The sequence below is a fragment of the Microcaecilia unicolor genome, chromosome 1, assembly GCF_901765095.1.
Source record: "Microcaecilia unicolor chromosome 1, aMicUni1.1, whole genome shotgun sequence".
NCBI lineage: Eukaryota > Metazoa > Chordata > Amphibia > Gymnophiona > Siphonopidae > Microcaecilia > Microcaecilia unicolor.
The window spans coordinates 96,411,247-96,435,064 of record NC_044031.1 but is presented as its reverse complement, the minus strand read 5'-3'; the positions used below and the strand labels follow the sequence as shown (position 1 = coordinate 96,435,064).

The window sequence follows — 23,818 nt, the reverse complement described above, 5'->3', positions numbered from 1 at the left end:
CTTCAGAGACTGGGACAGTGGAGTCAAACAAAGAGATTTTATTACAGACTCGACACAGATCCGTGTTTCAGCCACAGGCCTGCCTCAGGAGTCTAGAAACGCTGTGTGTGATGATGTGCAAGACAATACTGATACATGATACTGGCAAACTTCTAATTCATTCATATGTAATAGCCGGAAAGACTATAAATAAAGCTTATAATTGATATGATGTTATGGTTTGTATTAAAGAAACTATTTCCAGAACACACTGTTAAGAAAAAAAAAATGTATATTTACAAAACCATAAAAAGAATGTTATAAAGATATAAAATGTGTGTGTGTGTGTGTGTGTGGGGGGGGGGGGGGGGTGGTGAAGAAACAAAAAACCAAGGGCTAACACTGCTGCACACAAAAAGGACTGTACAGGCTCAGACCTTTACACACAGTTCTGAGCTCTGGACCAGCTGTCACCCTACTTATGAACCTGATTTAGTCCTTCATGTTGAGTTTTTTTTTTCAGTAAAAACTGCCAAGGTGAGCTTCTGAGTGTGGAAATGTTCTCAATGTGACATTTAAAAACTGTTTTGTACAGTGTTACAAGTCACATGACCCAAAAAAATGAGGCATCAACTTTAATTTCAAGGTATTTTTATTTAATAAATAAATTCAGTTAACATTGCTGTAAAAAGTGAACACCTGTTAAAATAAAGGCACTTAAAAGAAGACTGTGACTAATGTAGAACAAATGCAATTGAAAAGCAAAATGTACAATGATCCCATAACACTTCCACAAAAAGATACTTTTGACAGTGATGAGAATCAGCATATGTCCCATCAGAATGCAATCTCAGCCACTGTAACGTTACAGCTAAGACTGAAAAATAAAGCAAAATGGTATGGATACAAAAATCTTACAAATTGTATCCAAATACAATGATGGTTAGAAGTGTGACAGCACCAGGCTTTTAACCAAGGAAAAATACAAGAAAGAACACCCCCCCCCCCCCCCCCCCCCCCCAAAAAAAAAAAAAAACCCCACAAAAAAAACAAAAACACACAACTCTTCTCAAACAGCATATGAATTAAGGCCCTCATGTAAATAAAAGTAATCAATCTCTTAGTATAATACTTAGATCTGGGCTTGAATTTACAAACAATTTTTTTCTACTTTATTGACAGGGTGAGCTCTTGAAAAACTGCTACATAATTTCAAACTGAACTCCCAACCTTCCTAACTCTTAACTTTTTCAACGTATTTTCTTCTTTTAACAGTATACTTTCTTCTCCAATCTTTCTCTCAACTGGCTCTGACATCAAATTGAGGCAATCCAACTACTGACCAGTTTTAAAAGAATATGCTAGGTCATGAAAACTTGGTGAATTTGCATTCAAAATCTATAGATTCAAACCTCAATGTACCTTGTAAAGCTATAACTAATATTCCCATGGATAGACAGAGGTTTCATACTGATTGTTCTACTTCTCATCAATTAATATTTACAATTTTCAGTATTTCACCCTGAACAGCGCTGTTTGGTAAAAGGAGGTACAAGGTCAAAAAGGCACAACGTGACCTTGGCTAACTAGCAAAACTATGCCATTTTAAATGTGCTGACAGTCCTGTGGCATTTATTAGAATTCTATTTGTGCAAAAAAAAAAAAAAAAACCGAAAAAAAAAAACCCTTAAAATATTTATACATACTGTACAGTTTTTTTTTTTTTTAAACCGGCATAGGAAACAAAATCTAAAATGAATTATTAAAAAAACTGCAGTACTGCCCTAAAGCTACCATGTGTCTAAAACAAAATGCCATTTTGCATACAGTGTTGTGGAAAATACTAGCGGTGTTCATTTTCCTTCGTATTTAGGATTGACAACAGTCGTCACTGCACTCTTATAAATAGGATTTTCACCCTAGAAAAGAAGAAAGCAGGTTTTACTACAATTATAATTGTCTATATTGGAGGACAAACAGGTGATTTCTTAATCTATCTGGTTTACCATTAGTACAATAAGCAGTGCTTTGACGTGATCACTAAGCACAAGCTGAACCATCAAAATCTAGTCAGTATTCCCAGTAACATACATCCATCAAATATGGCATCTACAACAATTTTTAAACTAATCTTACGTAAGCTTAAAAACAAAAACAGTTAAAAACGTTTTTCATCTGGAAACATTCAATTGTGTAGTCAATGATTCTCACCTGGAACTATACTGCTGCAGCTATAATTCACCCCCCCCCCCCCCGACATTTTTGTAATTATCAAAAAGCTACCATCTGTAATCTGTAGTCTAACAATGGTCAATATAATGTAATTTAGAGATATCAAACTATAGGAAATGGTCCATTTGGATCTCATCTTGCTCTGTATTTCTCATATGAATTCTTTGCTCCAGAAACGTTCCCCTTTGTCTCACCTTATTGGGCAGGCCGGCCCTGTTTTCAATAGAACCTTACCCACTATTCCAGCTCTGATAGACTCAATTAACTGCAATGCTTTGTCTGTACTCGGTTTATATTAGATAAGCTTCAAGGAGCAAGATTGCCTATTATTCCTGTCTGTAAAGTGCCGTGTTTACTAGGAAGTGTTATGCAGAATTATTTTGTAGAACAAGTATGTGAAAGCAGTTTTACATGCCTATTTAATTACGCCTGTGGCAAGCACGTCCTTAAAACTCGAAGGAATGTGACTAACAGGGCCAGCTTTACCATTATGCAGACTAGGTGTCTGCCTAAGGCGGCAGCTTCTGGGAAGTAGAAAAGAACACCTGCAGTGAAAAGCAATGTTTAACATTCAAGAAGTATTATATCCAATTATGCATGTTTGCTGTGTAGCTTTCAGAGAGAATGGCATTTGGGTGACTGATCAACTTTAATTATTACAATCTCAGGTGAAGGCGCTGTATATTCTTTCTTCTGTTAGGCCTGTTCCTAAGGGCTAGGCCTAAGGCCTGTACTGTGCTCAGTTTGGTTCTCAAATGTTAGCCTACTAACTCAGCATCTTGTGTAACAATCATTGCTTTCTCAGGAGCTGAGAACTGACACTTCACAACATTTAGTTTGCAGCTGAGTATGTTTTTCATATAAGGTGGCAGTTGCTGACAGGCTGAGGACACAGTGTGAGGGCTAAGGGAGATAGACAGAGGACACAAGGGTATTGTTGTGGCTGTGCCCGCAGAACTGACAGAACTCATAAGTAATTAACCAATGGCCACAGACTGTTCACGTGCAAACACATCAGTAGAGACTGATAGAATACAGGAACAATTCCATATATGGTATAAGGCTACCTAAAGGTTCTGGTTTATGGGAAATCACATGATTTCCGGGAAAATGTAACTTGTAACAGTATATATGTGATGTCCGGGGCAGTATTAGCTGAGCAGACCTTGTCTTTTAGGATGTGCACTGCTGATTGGCAACCTGCTCCAGGGAAAGAACTATTTTGTATTTTTTGGCTCTATGAGATACTAATAAAGGTAACTTACTGGCTGCGCCTAATGGAGTCTACGTTCTCTTTCTTATCTGTGTTTTCCTCCCTGGGGGGGCTAAGAGACGGAAAATACACAGCGCCTACAGGTGTAAGGCTAAATTTGCCTAGGGCACTTAATGGTCTTACACCCTCCCTGATAAGCAGGGTTCACAGACTGAGCAGTCATTTAAAAAGTTCTTGCAGTCTTTGGTATAATTTAAAATGGTCCCATTCCTTTCTTTTTTTTTCTACCTTTTTCAATATCCTCTTTCCTTCTCCTAAAGTCCCCCCCCCCCCCCCCCATTAATGCTAAAGCATATAGTTCAACAGGGAAATGGCTCTACTATGGGCTAAATGAAGGAGACCTTTATTGGTGGCTTTTATTTTATGCTTGCTGTGAATTAACATGTTAGGTTAACCTGTTTCTGGTGACTACTTTGTTTGTTGTTGTTTGTTACATTTGTACCCTGCGCTTTCCCACTCATGGCAGGCTCAATGCGGCTTACATGGGGCAATAGAGGGTTAAGTGACTTGCCCAGAGTCACAAGGAGCTGCCTGTGCCTGAAGTGGGAATCAAACTCAGTTCCTTACTTTATTTACTTTTCACCACTACCTGCCTCTCATCTACCCAAAGTGATAAACAAAGGGGAAGACAACTGGGAAGACTGTTTGGGTCAAAGAGGTCTGTACCTTCCCATTATGTATTATTAAATTTTTTGTCGAAGAGGCAGATACACAGACATTACAGTCCTTTGTACATATAACAGTTGATACATTTTATGTAAGTTAATAAGTATTTTGGGAAATATTCACTTAGCGTTTAATCATTATCTTGCTCAAATCTAAGTGTCAATCTCAAGGCAAGCAAAGGTATGAGAATCCTGAAAGGTAAATGAGGCAGTGTACATTAAATCCTTCAAAAAATATTCATGAGGCAACTCTGATTACAAAGCCAGTGCTAGGCAGCAAGGAAACATTTTTCTCTATATCTACCTCAAGGCTTCCAAAAAGATTCAAAGTGAAGGATAAAAAGACTACTACTGAGTGAAATATTCTAGGAGTGGCTCTCACAGGCAACTGAGAACACAGAACAACCTAAACAAACTATTCAGAACATAAAATAGTGTTTTAATAACTACTAAAAAAGGTACATATTTCTAGAAAACTGTTCAACAGGATAACCTATACTACTTGCTATCTTTTGACTAACAAAGCTCATTTTAAAATATTGCAAAGTAAATGATATACTGCTTTGAAGATTAGGTTCTCTACATTTTTCACTAAGGTTCTCTTGTGTCAGGGGCTGTGATTTTAAAACTTAAATTTTCTCTCTCTCGCCTTTCTGAAGAAATTCATGCAAGGCTGTGTATAGTTAAGAATAAGCTGAACATAGAAAAGAGACAATTACAGCAATTGCCTAACAATACACATTATGGCATAGCATGCTACTGACAAAGTCCACACAATGCACGTTAAAACATCTTAATAGATAGCACAGGGTAATAAACGAGGTGGAACAGGTAAAGGAGACTGGGAGTTAGACAGATAGAAGTAAAGGTGACTAACTTCTCGAAAATTGCTTATGACATCAGAAAAACAATGATTTCAGCTAGAGTAAGAGAGGTTTAAGTTCTTCTACATCATGTGCAGCTGGTGTTAGCCCCTATGTGATTAGCTGTTAGTTGCTTCTTCCATTAAAGGCTTGTGAGAACAGCCAAGCTTTTACTTGCTTTCTGAAGTAGAGAATCTTCCATTAAGGAAAGCCTTTCTGGGAGTACATTCCAGAGTGCAGGGGCCACTATGGAAGAGATTTGATACCCTTTGGAGAGCATGTGAATATTCTTAGGAAAGACCTTAGTGACCCTTCAAGGTATGCAGAGGGAGGTCATCTACTCTGACACATTTCCTTTAACACTAGAACACACAAAGGGGTCACTTTGATCTCTTAAGAAATTAGATTACCTTTAATTTATGAGTGAATTATTCACTTTTCATGTTCACTAGAAATTTTACATGACTTGTAAGTTTCAAGGGGTTTTAGCCACTGTACTTTCAAAAAGATATGCATCACATCTAGAAAACTGAAGGGGTCAAATTGAGACTTTTCAGCTACCTTACTGTAGCTTTATTCAGGGTGAAATTGTGCAATCTGTGCACTGAATATTTTTAAAAATACTTGTCAATCTAGATTGTTTGAAACAGGAAAATTGATTGATCTGTAATAAATTTTGCACCTACAGAGGAGAAGGGTTTGGGTCTCTATTCAGTTAGAAGGAACAGTTGTGAAACTTCTTTACTGTCATGTTTCTATGTTGGCCATAGATTAATTTCAGCTTTGAAGTGTGGATGAGGCTGTTGGTCCTGGGCATTGATTTCCCTTTTGAATGGGTGGCTGACAGGTTTTATGTTGAGACCTTTGCTGTTTTGACGCTTTCTGCTTAGACTAAAAGGGGAAACTAGTAATTTTTTTTTTGTTACATTTGTACCCCGCGCTTTCCCACTCATGGCAGGCTCAATGCGGCTTACATATTGTATACAGGTACTTATTTGTACCTGGGGCAATGGAGGGTTAAGTGACTTGCCCAGAGTCACAAGGAGCTGCCTGTGCCTGAAGTGGGAATCGAACTCAGTTCCTCAGTTCCCAGGACCAAAGTCCACCACCCTAACCACTAGGCCACTCCTCCACTCATAATTCCTAGATTTTCCTCTCAAAAATTAATCACACAGTCTTATCCTATTGACAGTTTTTAGAACTTCCTATACACTGTACTGTTTAACCAATATCATGCCTTGCATGATGTTTTCGTAAACATACATGGCCATATTTTCAAAGCACTTAGCCTTCCAAAGTTCCATAGGTTTCTATGGAACTTTGGAAGGCTAAGTGCTTTGAAAATGAGCCCGATAGGCTGCTACCTCTGCTGGTCATCTCACAGACATATTTGAAGACTCCAGCATGGCCGTGTCAAGTCTTGTTTGTTGGACGATAAACATTTAACCGCTTGGAAGCATCACTGGTGCATTTCTTTGAGTCACCTTTGCTGTTGTTCAGTGCGTCTTTGAATCTGCAAGAGCCTCGGTTCTTCTGTGTTTACATGGGCTTCCTGTCACCATGGAAACCCACACTAGCAAGAGGGCACCACTGGATCTGCCACTGCATTAGTGCTTGTCCCATGATGACCATCTTTAATGTGAGCACGTGCAAAATGATGCATGTGGGTAAGGGGAACCCAAACTATAGCTACATGATGCAAGATTGCATATTATGAGTTACTGTCCAGGAAAAGGATCTAGGTGTCACCGTTGATGACATATTGAAGTCCTCTGCACAGTGTACAGCAGCGGCTAGGAAAGCGAATAGAATGTTAGGAATTATTAGGAAACTAATGGAAAATAAAAAGGAAAGTGTTATAATGCCTCTGTAACACTCCATGGTGCGACTGCACCTCGAATAATGTGTGCAATTCTTGTCACCGCATCTCAAAAAAGCTAGAGGAATTAGAAGAGATACAGAGAAGGGTGACGAAAATGATAAAGGGAACGGATGACTTCCCTATGAGGAAACGCTAAAGCGGCTAGGGCTCTTCAGCTTAGAGAAGAGACAGCCGAGGGACGATATAATAGTGGTCTATAAAATACCGAGTGGAGTGAAACAGGTAGACATGAATCGCTTGTTTACTCTTTCCAAACATACTAGGACTAGGGGCATACAATGAAGCTACTAAGTAGTACATTTAAAATAAACCAGAGAAAATATTTCTTCACTCGTGTGCAATTAAACTCTGGAATTCTTTACCAGATGTGGTAAAAGCAGTTAGCTTAGCAGGGTTTAAAAAAAAGGTTTGGATAATTTCCTAAAAGAAAAGTCCATAAGCCATTACTAAGATGGACGGGAAAATCCACTGCAATTAGTATAAAATCTGTTTTACTGTTCTGGGATCTTGCCAGATACTTGTGACCTGGACTGGCCACTGTAGGAAACAGGGTTTGAAGGACCTTCAGTCTGTCCCAGTACAGCTATGCTTATGTTCCCATGCAAGTTGCTACTGCAGGGCATAGTGCATGTTGTGCAAGGTTCAAATTAAGGCACAGCAATGGCAACACTCAAGTGCCTATCAAAGTTTGGTTTTGGAAACTGTTGCTTACATTGCTTAGGCATAATCTAGGTCTTATGAGGAAGGCAATAATGAAAGCTATTTTCCCTGGTAAAACGAATGTTACCCGCCGAGATCAAGGCTTTGATTACTGCCCATCAATGCAGGGAAAAAAATATACCGGAACACGGTGAAGGACCAAACACCACATATGGGTTGTATAATCAAAACTACAAATACTTTACTTAAAAATATTACCCAAAGAAAAACAGTTAATTTTTGAAGGGGCAATGAGTTTAATTGCTCATTATAAGCATTAATTATTTTACACTGATAGTAACCAACAAATCCAGAGAATAAATGTGTAGAAGACATTTGCACGTCAAAGAAATTACTTGCATCAAGATGACTAAAATCAGATCTACCATAATTGAATTTTGAAATCTATTAACAGATGCACAACAGCTACAAAGTTTTAGGGAAGGGAAGGTAGTAAGAAATGCTCTGATTTACCTGGTTCTCTTTTCCCAGTTAATAGTTTTATTTTGTATTTTAATTGAAAATGTCCTTTTTCGCAGTCCACACTGTTGACCAGTTTCTATGCTGGTTAACTGTAGCATTGCCATTTTGGTAAACTCAGTGTTAGAGCAACAGCAGATAAATAACACATTTAGCCTTAACTCTTCAAAGCAAGGAGTCATTTACTTTGTACTATTTAAAAATTAGTGAATTAAAGCAATTTCTTCCATATATAAAAATTCTGTATACTGAAACCCATCACCCTAGACTTGTTATATAAACTTGGAGATACATTTCCCAAGAACATACAGCGATACCTCTGTAACATTTCCCAAGTACATACAGAGATACCTCTGTAATACTCCCATATAATGAAAATCATTATCCATAGGATATAAACATAGAACACTATTTTCAATTATGAATCACTTCACATTTTTGACTACTTTGGGTTTTTTTGTCTTCCAACAAACTTTATTACAGTGAGACATTTCTGCAAATGAAATTTAGACACCTGAAAGTACATTTCATTACTGAGAATTTGCATTAAGTGAATTCCCATATAATAAGAGAATATAATAATTATAGTAATAGTTAATTTAACAGATGGCAAATTGTATGGCTGAAAAGGAGAGGAGATCCACACACCTTCCACATATGGCTGGCCATATATAATACTACAAAGAACTAAGCTCTAAAAACTGGCCTTTTCCATTAAGAATAAATGAAACAAAATGGTTAGATACAAATCATTCACAATTATAAAAAAAGAAGGAGTAAGGAGTTATGTTTTATGAATAATCCTAATTTGCTTGCTTTCTGTCAACAAAATTTAGCTCACAAATCCACATAAAGGAAAATGAGCAAACAAATGCATGCAAAATTATTAAAGAACTTCAAAGAAAATAAGAACAAATCATTCAAGATGCACTCAAATTCTCATTTACAAATTAGTTTCGTGCAATAAGCAATGTTTGCATAAAATCATTGAATGTAAACTTTCCCCATAAACTTGCAAATCAATGTGATGTTATATAACCACAAAATATGCATTTTATCCTAACACAAAGGATATACTAAGTAACCCCAATATTGAAATTTTTCTGTTCAACAGTCTAGGGAAACCATTAACAGGAAATTCCCATTCCCTGATCAAATTGAATTCCTGAACTAAATGAAAAATCTCATCAGGCTTCTGTACAAATACAGCAAGATAACTTCTTTAGTTTAGAAATTTTAAAAAATGGTCATGTAAACATAAAATATGACTCACCGGGGTATGCAACAATCATATGAAACGCTGAGGGGAAAAATCCCAGAACCCTTTGCTGAGGCGGCAAATAGGCCTAGTGGTGGTGAACTAAGGTCCTCTAGTACTACAAACAAATCTGGGTTCCAGGCAAGCTAACATATACAAATACACATGGTTCTTAGATCAACTGTTCACAAATACATCTGGCTGTCAGAAGTTTCACAATAATTGAGGTGTATTTGTAGCAGCTGAGGATTGGAATTTACCATCCCTGTTCTAGGATATGTCAAATTTAAATTCTCTCTCCAAATAACTTAAAGCGATAATAGCAGCAATTAAGTGCCAAGCTGTGATTTATAAGTAAAATGTATTAAAAAGTCAACTCCTTGCATCCTAAAGAAAATCCTATCAAAGCAAAATAAAAAAGCAACTTAAATTTCTGCAGCATCTATGTACCAGAAGCACACAAGGGTTAATAGTTTGAGAGCTAACAGGGTGTGACCACAGAAAACATGCAAAGAAAAGGCAGAAAATACAGACTGAGACTTAGAGACCAGCTTTACGTCCATAGTTTGGATTCTTGAAATTATTTATAGGGCTCTTGTAAATTGGATTCTCTTGCTGAAGAGAAAAGAAATGGTTAACACTAAATAATTTCAACAGTAAGCAAGGAAAAATATTAAACAGCACAGTGAATACAAATATCATAAAGAATTAAGAAAAATTACTGCCTTTAAAAAAAATTCACAGTAATTCCACAGAAGTGAATACATGGTTACTGTCAATCTGCCAGGGTGCAAAATCAAAGGAGAATTTTGTTTTGTTTTCTAAATGTTACAGTTAACATGCTCCAATTCATCCAAATAGAGCAGAGATGGAAAACCTATAGCATAAAAAGCTGAAACAGCATTCGGACCAATCTCTATATATAAAAGGCACCACCAACGTTCTAAACGAAGCCTCCAGCCGGAAGTGTGAAGGTGGAGAGATATCCAGTTTCCCCATGAGTGTCTGCCCCGCCCTCGCTCTCTCTGTAACACAAACAGTGAAGGAAAACACAGCAAAGCAGGAAATCAAATCGCTCTCTCTGTAACAGTGAAGGACTCAGAGGGGGGAGGAGAGAGAGGGCAGAAGCCCTCACTATCTCTGTAACACAAACACAGCAGGAAACAACACTGAAGGACTCGACTCTGAGGGGGGAGGGGACAGAGAGCAGAGGGGACACACAGCACAGGGGAAGGGAGAGAGGGCAGAGACACACACACTCCCACATGCACACAGAAGAAAACCTTGCTAGCCCCCGTTTCATTTGCATCAGAAACGGGGCTTTTTTACTAGTTTGCTCATATTGAAGAGGATAATGCCTAATAGACCATGAATGAATTTCCTTACATGTTAGCAATAATCAACTTGATAATTCTATAACACACAGTTCACAGCAACTGTATTAATATGGAACCTGCAGTCAAAACTATGTCCTTATCCAGTGAGGCTGCAGGAATCTTGGAAGCACTAAAAATATTTGGGCAGTGTCTGGATATAAGGTGAACTCCACCAGATTTGCAATTATGTTTATGTTCCTCTGCAGGGAAGTATGTCAATTGTTATCTGTATCGCTTCATGGTGAGACTGCACCTTGAGTATTGTGTGCAATTCTGGTCACTGCATCTCAAAAATGATGTAGTTGAACTGGAAAAGGTACAAAGAAGGGCAGCCAAAATGATTAAGGAGATGGATGGAATGACTCATACGAGGAGAGGCTGAAGAGGTTGGGACTCTTAAGCTTGAAGAGAGAGCTGAGGAGATATGACAGAGGTCTAGAAAATCCTGAATGGAGTGGAATAGCTAAACACAATTCGACTGTTTAGTGTTTCAAAAAGTACAAAGACTAGGTGACACTCCATGAAGTTTTACAGAAGCCCATTTAAAACAAAGAGAAAATATTTATTCACTCAACAAGCTCAGAAAACCATCATTAAGGTAAAAACAGAGAAACATGACAGCAGATAAGGGCCAGATAGCCCATCCAGTCTGCCCATCCTCAGTAACCACTAACTCCTCCTTTTCCTCTTTTCCTAAGAGATTCCACATTTTCTTAAACTCTTGACAGTCTTTGTCTCCATGACCTCCACTGGGAGGCCATTCCATGAATCCACCACCCTTTCTGTGAAATAGTATTTCCTCAGATTCCTCCTAAGCCTATTTCCTCTTAACTTCATCCAATGCCTTCTCATTACAGAGATTTCCTTCATTTGAAAAAGGCTCACCTCCTGTACATTACCACCACCAAGGTATTTAAATGTCTCTATCATATCCCCTCTCTCCCGCCTCTCTTCCAGCATATACATGTTGAGGTTCATGAGCCTGTTCCTATATGTTTTATGACTGAGACTGCTGATCAGTTTTGCAGCTGCCCTCTGGACCGATGCAATCCTGTTTATATCTTTTTGTAAGTGCGGTCTCCAGAATTGAACACAGTATTCTAAATAGGACCTCACCAGAGACTTGTACAAGGGCACTATTACCTCTTTTTCCCTACTGGTTATCCCTCTCCTTATGTACCTGAGCATCCTTCTGGCTTTGAACGTCACCTTTTCTACCTATTTGGCCACCTTAAGATCATCAGATATAATCACCTCCAAGTCCCGCCCTTCTTTTGTACACAGCAGCTCTTCACCCCCTATACTGTACCTTTCCCTTGGGTTTTTGTGACCAAATGCAAGACCCTACATTTCTTAGCATTTAACCTTAGTTGCCAATTTTTGGAGTTGGACCATTCTTCAAGCTTCACCAGATCCTCTCTCATGCTAACCACACCCTCCGGGGTGTTCACCCTATTACTGAGTTTAGTATCATCTGCAAAATGACAAACCTTACCAAATAGCCCTTCTGTAATATCACTCACAAAGACATTAAAAAGAGCCGGCCCAAGGACTGACCCCTGCGGTACACCACTTGTAGCATCTTTTTCCTCAGAACAAACTCCATTTACCACTAGCCTCTGTCTCCTTCCGTTTAACCAGTTTTTAACCCAGTCACTTACTTTAGGTCCCATACCGAGGGCACTCAATTTATTTATCGGTCACCTGTGCGGAACAGTGTCAAAGGCTTTGCTAAAATCTAAGTACACCACATCTAGTGCCCCCTCCCACGTCCAACTGTCTGGTCACCCAGTCAAAGAAGTCAATCAGATTTGTCTGACAAGATCTGCCTCTAGTGAAACCATGCTGCCTTGTGTGTCCTGCAGTCCATTCGATTTGAGAAACCTCACAATTCTCCTCTTTAGAAGCGTTTCCATTAGATTACTCACCATTAAGGTCAGACTGACCAGTCTGTAATTCGCAACCTCCTTGCTTCTGCTCTTGTGCAGAGGGACTACATCAGCCATTCTCCAGTCCTCCGGGACTACTACAGAGTCTATGGAAGCATTGAACTGGTCAGACAGCAGAGCCATCAGAACTTCTCCAACTTCCATAAGTACCCTCAGATGTTTCCCATCAGGCCCCATCGCTGTGTGTACTTTTAGTTGAGCCAGCTCCTCACGAGATCCGGGAAATTATAGACCGGTGAGTCTGACGTCGGTGCCCGGGAAATTGGTAGAGGCTATTATTAAAAACAAAATTACACTGCACAACCAAGGACATGGATTACTGAGACCAAGTCAGCACGGCTTTAGTATGGGGAAATCTTGCCTGACCAATTTACTTCAATTTTTTGAAGGAGTAAACAAACATGTGGACAAAGGGGAGCCGGTTGATATTGTGTATCTGGATTTTCAAAAGGCGTTTTGACAAGGTACCTCATGAAAGGCTACAGAGGAAATTGGAGGGTCATGGGGTAGGAGGAAATGTCCTATTGTGGATTAAAAACTGGTTGAAGGATAGGAAACAGAGAGTGGGGTTAAATGGGCAGTATTCACAATGGAGAAGGGTAGTTAGTAGGATTCCTCAGGAGTCAGTTCTAGGACTGCTGCTTTTTAATATATTTATAAATGATTTAGAGATGGGAGTAACCAGCGAGGTAATTAAATTTGCCGATGACACAAAGGGCTAGATGCACTAAACCTTAACGACCCTCTAACAACCCTTTAACGAAGGAAATTCCTAACCGTTGCATGCATTAAAGGCCTTTTTCCTATGAAGCAAGCAGCTAACGAAAACGGAATGCAAAGGAGAAACTACCATTGAAATGTGGACAATTCGGAATGCACTAACCATACCGATGATTGAACGAATCATTTACCGTCAGAAAGTTTACGTATGCTCAGACCTGTCGTTAAGGCCTGAGCTATCATCTCCCCGCTGCCCCCTGCACCATAAAAATCCAAGCCAGCATGTTTAAAAAGAAAAGTGAGATACAAACACAAACACATGGCTCTCCGCTTTCCCCTGCATCATTACAAAGCAAAACATACTGCTTCTCCCGGCAGCTTAAAAATCCTCTCTCTCCCCTTCTCCAACAGCTTTGAAAATTAACACTCTCTGCTATCCCCTAAAGCCAATTTTCCCAGTACTGTAAACAAACTGCAAAGAGGTCTTTTGTTACAAAAAGGGATTTACGAGGGTTGTTCTTTTAGAGTTATCTTCAACTGCACTCTTCTGCTAGATCAGACAGCTAAAAGGCTTGCAGGTTGGGATCCCCCCCTCGCACGCCCCAGTCTGATGTAAGCAATCTACGTAGGTTTAATACGTTTGTGGCTGCTCTGCGCATGCTTAAGGAGCAAATTAACGACGGGGATAATGAACGCTTGATACATTGTACTTTTCAATACCGCACCGAATATTTCTGAGCTGTTTTTTTTGTGCATTCTTCGTTGTTTCAAATTCGTTAAGCACTTTAACGATTTAGATTTTTTAACGTTTGGTTGATGCATCTAGCCCAAAGTTATTCAAAGTCGTTAACTCGCGAGAGGATTGTGAAAAATTACAGAAGGATCTTGGGAGACTGGGCGGCTAAATGGCAGATGACGTTTAATGTGAAAAAGTGCAAGGTGATGCATGTGGGAAAAAAGAATCCGAATTATAGCTAGGTCATGCAAGGTTCCACGTTAGGAGTTACGGACCAAGAAAGGGATCTGGGTGTCATCGTTGATAATACACTGAAACCTTCTCCTCAGTGTGCTGCTGCGGCTAGGAAAGCAAATAGAATGTTGGGTATTATTAGGAAAGGTATGGAGAACAGATGTGAGGATGTTATAATGCCGTTGTATTGCTCCATGGTGTGACCGCACCTTGAGTACTGTGTTCAATTCTGGTTGCTGCATCTCAAGAAAGATATAGTAGAATTGGAAAAGGTGCAGCGAAGGGTGACAAAAATGATAGCGGGGATGGGACGATTTCCCTATGAAGAAAGACTAAGGAGGCTAGGGCTTTTCAGCTTGGAGAAGAGACGGCTGAGGGGAGACATGATAGAGGTATATAAAATAATGAGTGGAGTGGAACAGGTGGATGTGAAGCGTCTGTTCACGCTTTCCAAAAATACTAGGACTAGGGGGCATGCAATGAAACTACGGTGTAGTAAATTTAAAACAAATAGGAGAAAATTTTTCTTCACTCAACGCATAATTAAACTCTGGAATTCATTGCCGGAGAACGTAGTGAAGGTGGTTAGCTTGGTAGAGTTTAAAAAGGGGTTGGACAGTTTCCTAAAGGACAAGTCCATAGACCGCTACTAAATGGACTTGGGAAATTTCGGGAATTTCGGGATTAACTTGTACATTTGGGTAGCTTGCCAGGTGCCCTTGACCTGGATTGGCCGATGTCAGGGATAGGATGCTGGGCTCGATGGACTTTTGGTCTTTTCCCAGTATGGCATTACTTATGTACTTATGTAACACAGTCTTCTGAGAATCGGTCCAGGTCTACCATACATCCACCCTCATTAGCATTTGTCTTCTGTGGTCCCGACCCTTCATCCGTGAACACTGAACAGAAATATTTGTTTAGCTGTTCAGCTTTACCCTTATCAGCTTCTATACATTCCTCCCCCTCAGCCTCACACTTCCTCCTGTCGCTTACATATCTAAAAATATGTCTTGTCCCCCAACTTTATCATATCAGCCATCTTTTCCTCCGTTTGCCTCTTCACTTTCCTGACAGCTTTTCCAGCTTCTCTAAGCTTTTCTAGGTATTTTTTGCCTGTCTTCCTCTTTGAGTCCTCTCATAATGTATAAAGACTAACCTTTTTTCCTTTACCTTTTCAGCTACTATGTTCGAGAACCAGAGCGGCCTTCTTTTCCTCTTACTTTTATGTAATTTTCTAACATAAAAATTTGTCGCCTTTAGGGTAGCTCCTTTTAGTTTTGCCCACTGTTCTACTTTTTTCAGTAACTTAACTCTTTCCTGAGAAATTCCCCCCATCTCAGCAAAAAGTTAGTTCTTTTGACATCTAGGACCTTCAATTTCGAATAAGCCTTCTCCTCTTGTGTCTTAATATTAAACCATACCATCTGGTGTTCACTAGATGCCAATTGATCTCCCACCATAACATCGGAAACATTCTCCCCCATTTGTAAGCACCAGGTGTAGAATCGCTCCATCCCGCGCCGGTTCCATCACACACTGCTGGAACAATTCTTCCTTTAGAGAATCTAAGATCCCTTTGTTTCTAGGCAACCTCACAGCAGGGATGCTCCAATTGACGTCCGGCATATTAAAGTCACCTATTAGTAGTTCCTCCCCTTTCTTAGCTATCTTGTGAATGTCTAATTAAATCTCTGTCCATTTCTTCTGACTGAGGGAAACCTATTATACCAATGTAAATACATTTTCCTTTCCCTCTTACCAGTTTAACCAGAGTGCTTCTTTACCACCCCCCCCCCCCCCCCCGTATGTCCTGCAATTCTAGTACTTTAATATTCTTAACATATAATGAAACTCCTACACACTTTTTTTCTACCTTGTCCTTCCTGAGTAGATTATAGCCAGGTATAACTATGTTCCAGGCATGGTTCTCCGTGAGCCACATCTCCATGACTGCCACTAAATCCAAACTGGCTTCTATCATTGCAGCCTCTAGATCTAGAATTTTGTTTCCCATACTATGGGAATTGGTATATAAGGTTCTCCAGATTTTACTTTTTTTTCCCTGTTCTATAAAGGCATTTGATGTCTTGTCCTTCTGAGGGTTATTAATGACTTTACGGCTTCTCTCACCCTTTCCCAATTTAGTTTAAAGCCCTCTGTAGTACTTTAGCCAGTCTGTTATTAAAGACTGGCTAAAGTACTACAGAGGTAGAGGGGAAAGGGAATGGAATTTGATAAACTGCCTTTCTACAGTTACAATCAAAGCAATTTACAGATACTTATTTTGTATCTGGGGCAATGGAGACCTGTGGGAAAGCCACTGCTTATCCCCGAGGTTAATCAGCATGGAATCTTGCTGTTTTGGGGGCTCTACTAGGTACTTGTGACCTGGACTGGCTACTGTTGGAACCAGAATGCTGGGCTAGATGGACCCTTGGTCTGACCCAGTAGCATAACACTTGTGTCCTTACATTAGAAATTTGCAGGCTTCCTTTAGGAGGAATAACAGCTGGATTTTATTTTTATATTGAATTTTCTATACTGCAATTCATAAGATATAGCAGATTCAATATCTAGGAATATACATATTATTGAATTTGGGGAAACTGTACTTTCAACTATTATCAGAGATTTTAGAAAAAAGGCCATAAATGGGTAGACAATAAGTTGAGTGGTATCAATCTCCCAGACTCATCTTTATTACAAAGTGGTGACTTTTGGTATATTCATGCAATGACAACACTGGATGGTAAGAGAGATGATTGTACGGGAAGTGGGAGGTTCCTTGGGTACAGTACAAAAGGAACTAGTAGATATGGGTTTAGATGCTGTAAAATGGAGGTCTGTTTGGGAGAAGGATCACAAATGTTTGTCACTGGTTACTCAGATCCTTGCATATCCTGAATATTTTAAGGTATAGCCAGTGCAGATCTATCAGCAAGCAGCATACTCCTCTTTAAAATCCTTTTTCCAGTTTTTAAAGGAACATTTTGCACCTAGACAGAATTTAGCTCTCATTTAAGCTTTGACAGTTTCTCAATGTAGGTTCTTTTTTTCACCTAGACGTCACTTGTTTAATAAAGGGAGATAAAAGAAGTATTTTCAAAGAAGCAAACTCAAGCTGAACTTAAATCTGCTGAAGAGCCTAATGAGCTTATTTTCAAAAGAGATCGCCGGCCATCTTCCGACACACATCGGGATATGGCCAGCGATCTCCTGATCCCGGCCAAATCAGTATAATTGAAAGTCGATTTTGGCCGGCTCCAACTGCTTTTCGTGCCAAGGCGGGGGGTGGGACGGGGGTGTGGTTACGAGATAGCCAGCTTCACCCCATAATGGAAAAAAGATGGCCGGCTCAGACGAGCATTTCACCGACTGCACTTGGTCCATTTATTTTTAAGTCCAAGTCACAAAGAAGTGCCCCAATTGACCAGATGACCACCGGAGGGAATCGAGGATGACCTTCCCTTACTCCCCCAGTGGTCACCAACCCCCTCCCACCCCAAAAAAAAGTTTTTTTTTGCCAGCTTGTATGCCTGCCTGAAATGTCATACCCAGCTCCCTGACAGCAGTATGCAGGTCCCTGGAGCAGTATTTAGTGGTTGCAGTGCACTTCAGGCAGGTGGACCCAGGCCCATCCCCCCCTACCTGTTCCACTTGTGGTGGTAAATGTTAAGCCCTCCAAACCCCACTGTATCCACATGTAGGTGCCCCCCTTCACCCATAAGGGCTATGGTAATGGTGTAGAGTTGTGGGTTTTGAGGGGAATTTGGGAGGCTCAGTCCCCAAGGTAAGGGAGCTGTGTACCTGGGAGCTACTTTTATTTTTATTTTTTTTAATTTCTATAAGTGCCCCCTAGGGTGCCTGGTTGGTGTCCTGGCATGTGAGGGGGGCCAGTGCACTACAAATGCTGGCTCCTCCCACGACCAAAGGGCTTGGATTTCACCGGGTTTGAGATGGCCGGGCCCGGTTTCCATTATGGCTGAAAAATGAAGCCGGTCATCTCCTCTACACCCGGCGATCGATTTAGCCGTCCCCAACCGTATTTTGAAAATACGGTTGGCTCCGCCCCCTTGCGGAGCCGGCGCCATTCGATTATGCCCCTCTAGGAACCTCTATGATATGTAGCATAGGACATCCTCCTGTGCATGCCACCTCAGCTATGCTTCCTTGTAATGCAGAACAGCCTGTCCAGTTAACAACACATCAGCAATGACAATCTCTGAAGCCTCAATCTTCCCTGAAATTAAAGCAGGGATATTAACACCTAAAACCATTAATGATGAATTGTAGCATATTTTAAATGGATTAAGTACGCAAAGTTGATTTTTATATTTCTGCAAATGAAACGCAAAAAATCCATGCCGAACTCTCATAAATGACCACAATTGTGATACATATGTCAAAGCTATAAATTACTTTGAGTTCCTTGTTTGTGAGGTGCCGGCAACCTGGAGAAGGAGCACGGCTCACAGCAGGTTGAGGAAGAATGTCGCAGATATGTAGCTATATCTCCTGCCACTGGGCTGTGCTTCCTGCAGCTGCCCTCTCCTCAGCGTACTGCCCTATTTGCGGCAGCTGTGCAACAAACATCCCAGGGCCTCAGGCTTTTTTTTTTGGCTGCCACTACAAACTGAACAAAGTATTTCAAGGTAATATACAATCATATCTAGATCCTTTTTCTGGGTGGTGACTCCTAATGTGGAGCATATCATGTAGCCAAATCATTTGGATTATTCTTCCCTGTATTACTTTACACTTGTCCACATTAAATATAATTTGCTACCAGTATGCTTACCCTCAAGGTCCTCCTGCACTCTCTCACAATTCACCTGTTATTTAACAACTTCAAATAACTGTGTAGTCTGTAAATGTAATCACTTCATTCACTCCTATTTTTGAATCATTCTTAGCAGTTAAAGTACTGGTCCCAGTACAAATCAATAGGGCACACCATTCATTAAGGGGGGGGGGGGGGGAACCCTGTCCTGTATACACAGGCATACTGAAGAAATAAAATACTCTGATATCTTTCTTGAAATGATCAGCAATGTGACACAAGGTAGCAAATGAAAAGGACAAACTAAGAAATTTCCAGAAAAACAGGAAAGACTAAAAAGAAGAATGAAAGGATTTACTTTCAATTCTATTTCTATAAGAATACATTTCAAAGTCTGAAAAGCAAAACTGGCCCGCACACTAATAAAGCTAGGAATTTCGATCTAGACTAATATTTAAAATGTCAACATTTTACATAAGGACAGCAGGTTGATTTTTATTTTTTATTAGGATTTATCGCCTTTTTGAAAGAATTCACTCAAGGCAGTGTACAGTAAGAATAAATCAAACATAAGCAATAGATGATTACTGCAGTAAAAATATTGAAATAATACAAAGTATGGCAATAGTACCCTACCCACAATGTCAACATGTATGTAGTAGAACATTTTAACAGACAGCGTAGATTTAGATGATGGTATGTTAAATTGCTAGGTGACATGGAGATATTGCTGTTTCCTACTTTTGCATGACACAGCTTACATAGCTTTAAAAAACCAAGTTTTATACAACTTTCATATTCTGCATCACCCAACTCTTTTCTTCAATCAATAGAATTTCTTTACAACTGTTATTGCTTCTATCCTGAGAGCTTTTTGCCCCTGAAATTTGTACATAAAACAATGTTTTCCATAGCATATTATACACAACTTTTTACTTTACATTTTTGCTCCTAAGCGAAGTCACACATTCAGCCAGAAAGGCAAATAAATACTGAAGAACAGCCCTCATACTCTATTATAGTGGTTAATAAAACAATTTGACAACTCACCGCATCCCACTTAGCATTCATCTTTTCTTTTTCAAATTTAGCAAATTCTCTTCTATCATGAATAATCATGAGCAGTTTCCAGATCAACAACAGAGCCAGACCAATAAGAACAATTCCAGCAACTACACCAGCTACAATGGGAATGATGTCAGGACCACTGGGACACTCTGGTAACGAAGATAAAAAATAGTGACAAAATGAAAAACACCACCACTGTATGTATTATGAAAGTAGTATTCAAGTCAATTAACTGACCAGAAATGGCTTCTGGCCAGTTATCGCTGATTTCGGGCTAGCCAATCATTTTCAGCAGTACTTAACCTACTAGTGCCCCTGAAAATTACTGGTTAGCACATAAGGCAAAATTGGCTATTTTGGAGGTGTTCCAGGGGCAGATTTGGCACTTGGCCAGTTAAGTGTTCATATTCAGAACTTAACTGGCTAAGGTTACTGCATAAATAGGACCACATAAAAGTCAGTCCTACCTTTATGCGATGCCCTACAGCTGGTTAAGTACTGAATATTGCACTTAACCGGCTATTTATTTATTTCATTTGTATCCCACATTTTCCCACCTATTTGCAGGCTCAATGTGGCTTACAATTTTCCGTCATGACTTATGTCATTTCAGAGTACAAATACAATTAGTAATATATATATGGATTATATATATATGCTTTATTATATATATATATATATATATATATATATATATATATATATATATATGCTTTATTATTATTGTCTATTAGATTGTAAGCTCTTTGAGCAGGGACTGTCTTTCTTCTATGTTTGTGTAGCGTTGCGTATGCTTTGTAGCGCTATATAAATGCTAAATAGTAGTAGTAGTAGTAGTTTAGCTAGCTCTGGAAATTCAATTGACCTCATCACTTTTACATTTTCTAATTTGCAGAAAAAGAACAGATTAGATATTTCATCAACTAGCTGTGGTCATTAAAGAAAGCTCTTATGCACAGCCCTCTCAGCTGCCCACTTTATAGTGCTGTACAGTCAAGAAACTCAAAATATTTTCTCACACATCAGCATTTCCTAGCTCAACTTAACATAATAATCTAAACTGCCACACTCAGCATACCTTTATACAAACATGTAAGGCATTTCTGGGTAAGTGAAAAATCTGTATATCTGTATACCAATGTAAAACATCTATTTATGCAGGAGGTATAGGTTAAAGTTCTATGCTACTGGGGAGCCTAGGGGAAATTGTGTGGCTTAATGCAATGTGTGTCAGTTCTTTGCAACAGTCATGAATTACTTTACATGCATGCAACAGTTCAGTAACTTTTTTTGCACAGAACCTTGTACACATTTTAATGGCAGTACCAATTTGTACACTTACCATTAATTTGTTTTCACTGAGTTTTTTTTTTTGCCAAGAGAGCTACTAGTTCCTGCTTATGAAGGGACATTATTGTGGTTCAAGAGGAATTGGGATTAACGTCAAACAGTGAGCCAAGCACAAGAACTGAAAAGGGGAAGGTCAGGTAATATGTGGGCTAAGGTTTATTTTATTTATTTATATTTATGCAATTCCAATATAAACATACAAGTAATAATTCATTTCCAGAGAATGAGGTAAAAGCTGTTAGCATTTTAGGGTTTTAAAAAAAGATTTGGACACATTCCTGGAAGAAGATTCATAAACTGTTAGGTGAACTTGGGGAAAATCCACTGCATATTCCTAGGATATGCAGCATGGAAGCTATTTACTCTTTTGTGATCCTGCCAGGTATGTGTCACCTGATGGACTTTCCAACTATCCCAAAATAGCAATGCTTATGTACTAAACAAACAAAAAAAAATTTTTTTTTAGCTCAAGAGCTTCTACTCAGTCTAGTCCTTTATAAGCTAGATACCTATAGCTAAGAATTTCAGTCATGTTTTAAGTTGATATGTTACTTCAAACATATACAGTTCTCCACAGACAACAGGATATAAATTAGCAATACATGGGTGACATCTTTAAAGAAACTGGTCAGATCGCCTCTTCCACAGCCCAGAAGAACTGAGCATGCATGCGTGCGTGCTCCTCCCCTCAGTCTACTTCATCCATCCAGCAAGGCAGTAAGGATTCACTCTCTTCACTGACTTATGTAACAAGTTACACATCTAAAGCAGCTCAGTCATCAGTATAAATAGCAGTTCTCTGTTTGCTAGGGAAGGACCAAATTCTCCTGACTAATCTCCTGCAGCTGCCACTCTCTTTGTGGCACTGGGCAATTCATTTAGCCATCCATAGCCTCTCACCTCCAAAACTGGATTCTAAATCCTCCAAGAACACACAGCATTGCTGCTTGTCATGACTTAAGCTACTACTGAAAGGCCATAACTTAAATCTGACTAAATAATTAAAAACAAAAAGGCACCTGGCACATCCTAAATACCACAGAGCAGTGTGTCAAGAAGCATCTTAAAGGCAGCAGCAATGGACAACCAAATCTACATGGAACCCCCCCCCCAAAAAAAAACCCCAAAAACACACCTTCAGCCATGCTCACATGGAACATAGAGACCACACAGAATGGTTTGAACGGATGTATCTGTATTCTAAGCATACTTCTTCTGTCAATAAGCAAAACTGGCAAGCCTCATGAGGCATACTTGAATGGTTAAGCACAGTAAAAAAATAAAAAAACAAACAGCAATATATACACACACTAGTGTATATATATCTCCTGTATTTTGTTTTTAGGTCTTCAAGTGCATGTGCACCATCCACCACTGTATGACTTGTGCAAACCACAAAGCCAGATTCTCCCTATGGTCTCATTTCCAGTGAGTACTCTTCAAGGGCCTTGTAATAGCAATAAGCTATCAGACCCTGTTAAAAGTCTGCCTAGAGGTTTGCTCTTCCTGTTAAATTTTCTGTAGTTCAGATAATATTTCTCTTCCCTAAAGGTATCTGCATAGGATATTAGAAAACACGATCCCTTTTTGACCTCACCCATATACATCAACACACACAAGTATACATATATAAAGTCCCTCATACTATCCTGCTATCATGCAATTTTCCTAACTAGAGTGGTGCTCCTTACTCACCCCTAACATTTAACCAGAAGATATTAGAATTCCATCTAGATCAATCGTTCATTCTACCTGTGGATTCCGCTATTCTCATCTACTGAATAGTGATTGAGCACATAAAAAACTATAGGTGTGCATCGATACACTCTTTGCATAGACCCAGAAAAGACCTGTATACAACTCTCCATCTCTTTCACTTTGGACAACCTAGATACCCGCACTACCAACATCAAAGGGCACTGACTGTGGCTATAAGACTTGTGCCCATAAATCTCACCACAAGCCAATATCTGCGAACAAAGTCTACATCTACATCAAATCCCCGTATCAGGGAGACTCCAAGCAGTTTTTCTTACCACACAGGAATTAAGGGTATTGTTCATCAAGTGTGTCTCAAACTGCATTATTATTAACCCATTAGTGCCCAATGCTCCCATAATAAAATCCCATATAGGAACGTTGGGTACTAATGGGTTAAAGGCACACCTACACCTGGATAGCAATATCAAGATCAGATGATTCAAAGCACCAAGCAGGGAAAAAAAAAATCAGCTGACATCTTAATTTTCTTCTCAAGTAGCTTTAATTCAA

General features: G+C 39.4%; 1 protein-coding gene across 2 annotated transcripts in view; it reads right to left on the bottom strand.

The window, feature by feature from the left end:
• Window positions 1-613: 613 nt before the first annotated feature.
• Window positions 614-23,818, bottom strand: part of ITGB1 (integrin subunit beta 1) — a 122,305-nt gene continuing 99,100 nt past the window's right edge. Inside the window, exons 15-17 of one of the 2 annotated variants that reach the window (XM_030199088.1) lie at window positions 20,180-20,346; window positions 9,866-9,946; window positions 614-1,898 (exon numbers count right to left, since the gene is read on the bottom strand). In XM_030199088.1, coding sequence (XP_030054948.1) covers window positions 9,872-9,946; window positions 20,180-20,346 — 242 coding nt within the window. In that variant the 3' untranslated portion in view covers window positions 614-1,898; window positions 9,866-9,871. The remainder of the gene's footprint in view (window positions 1,899-9,865; window positions 9,947-20,179; window positions 20,347-23,818) is intronic. The other variant, XM_030199097.1, reaches the window with a different exon arrangement.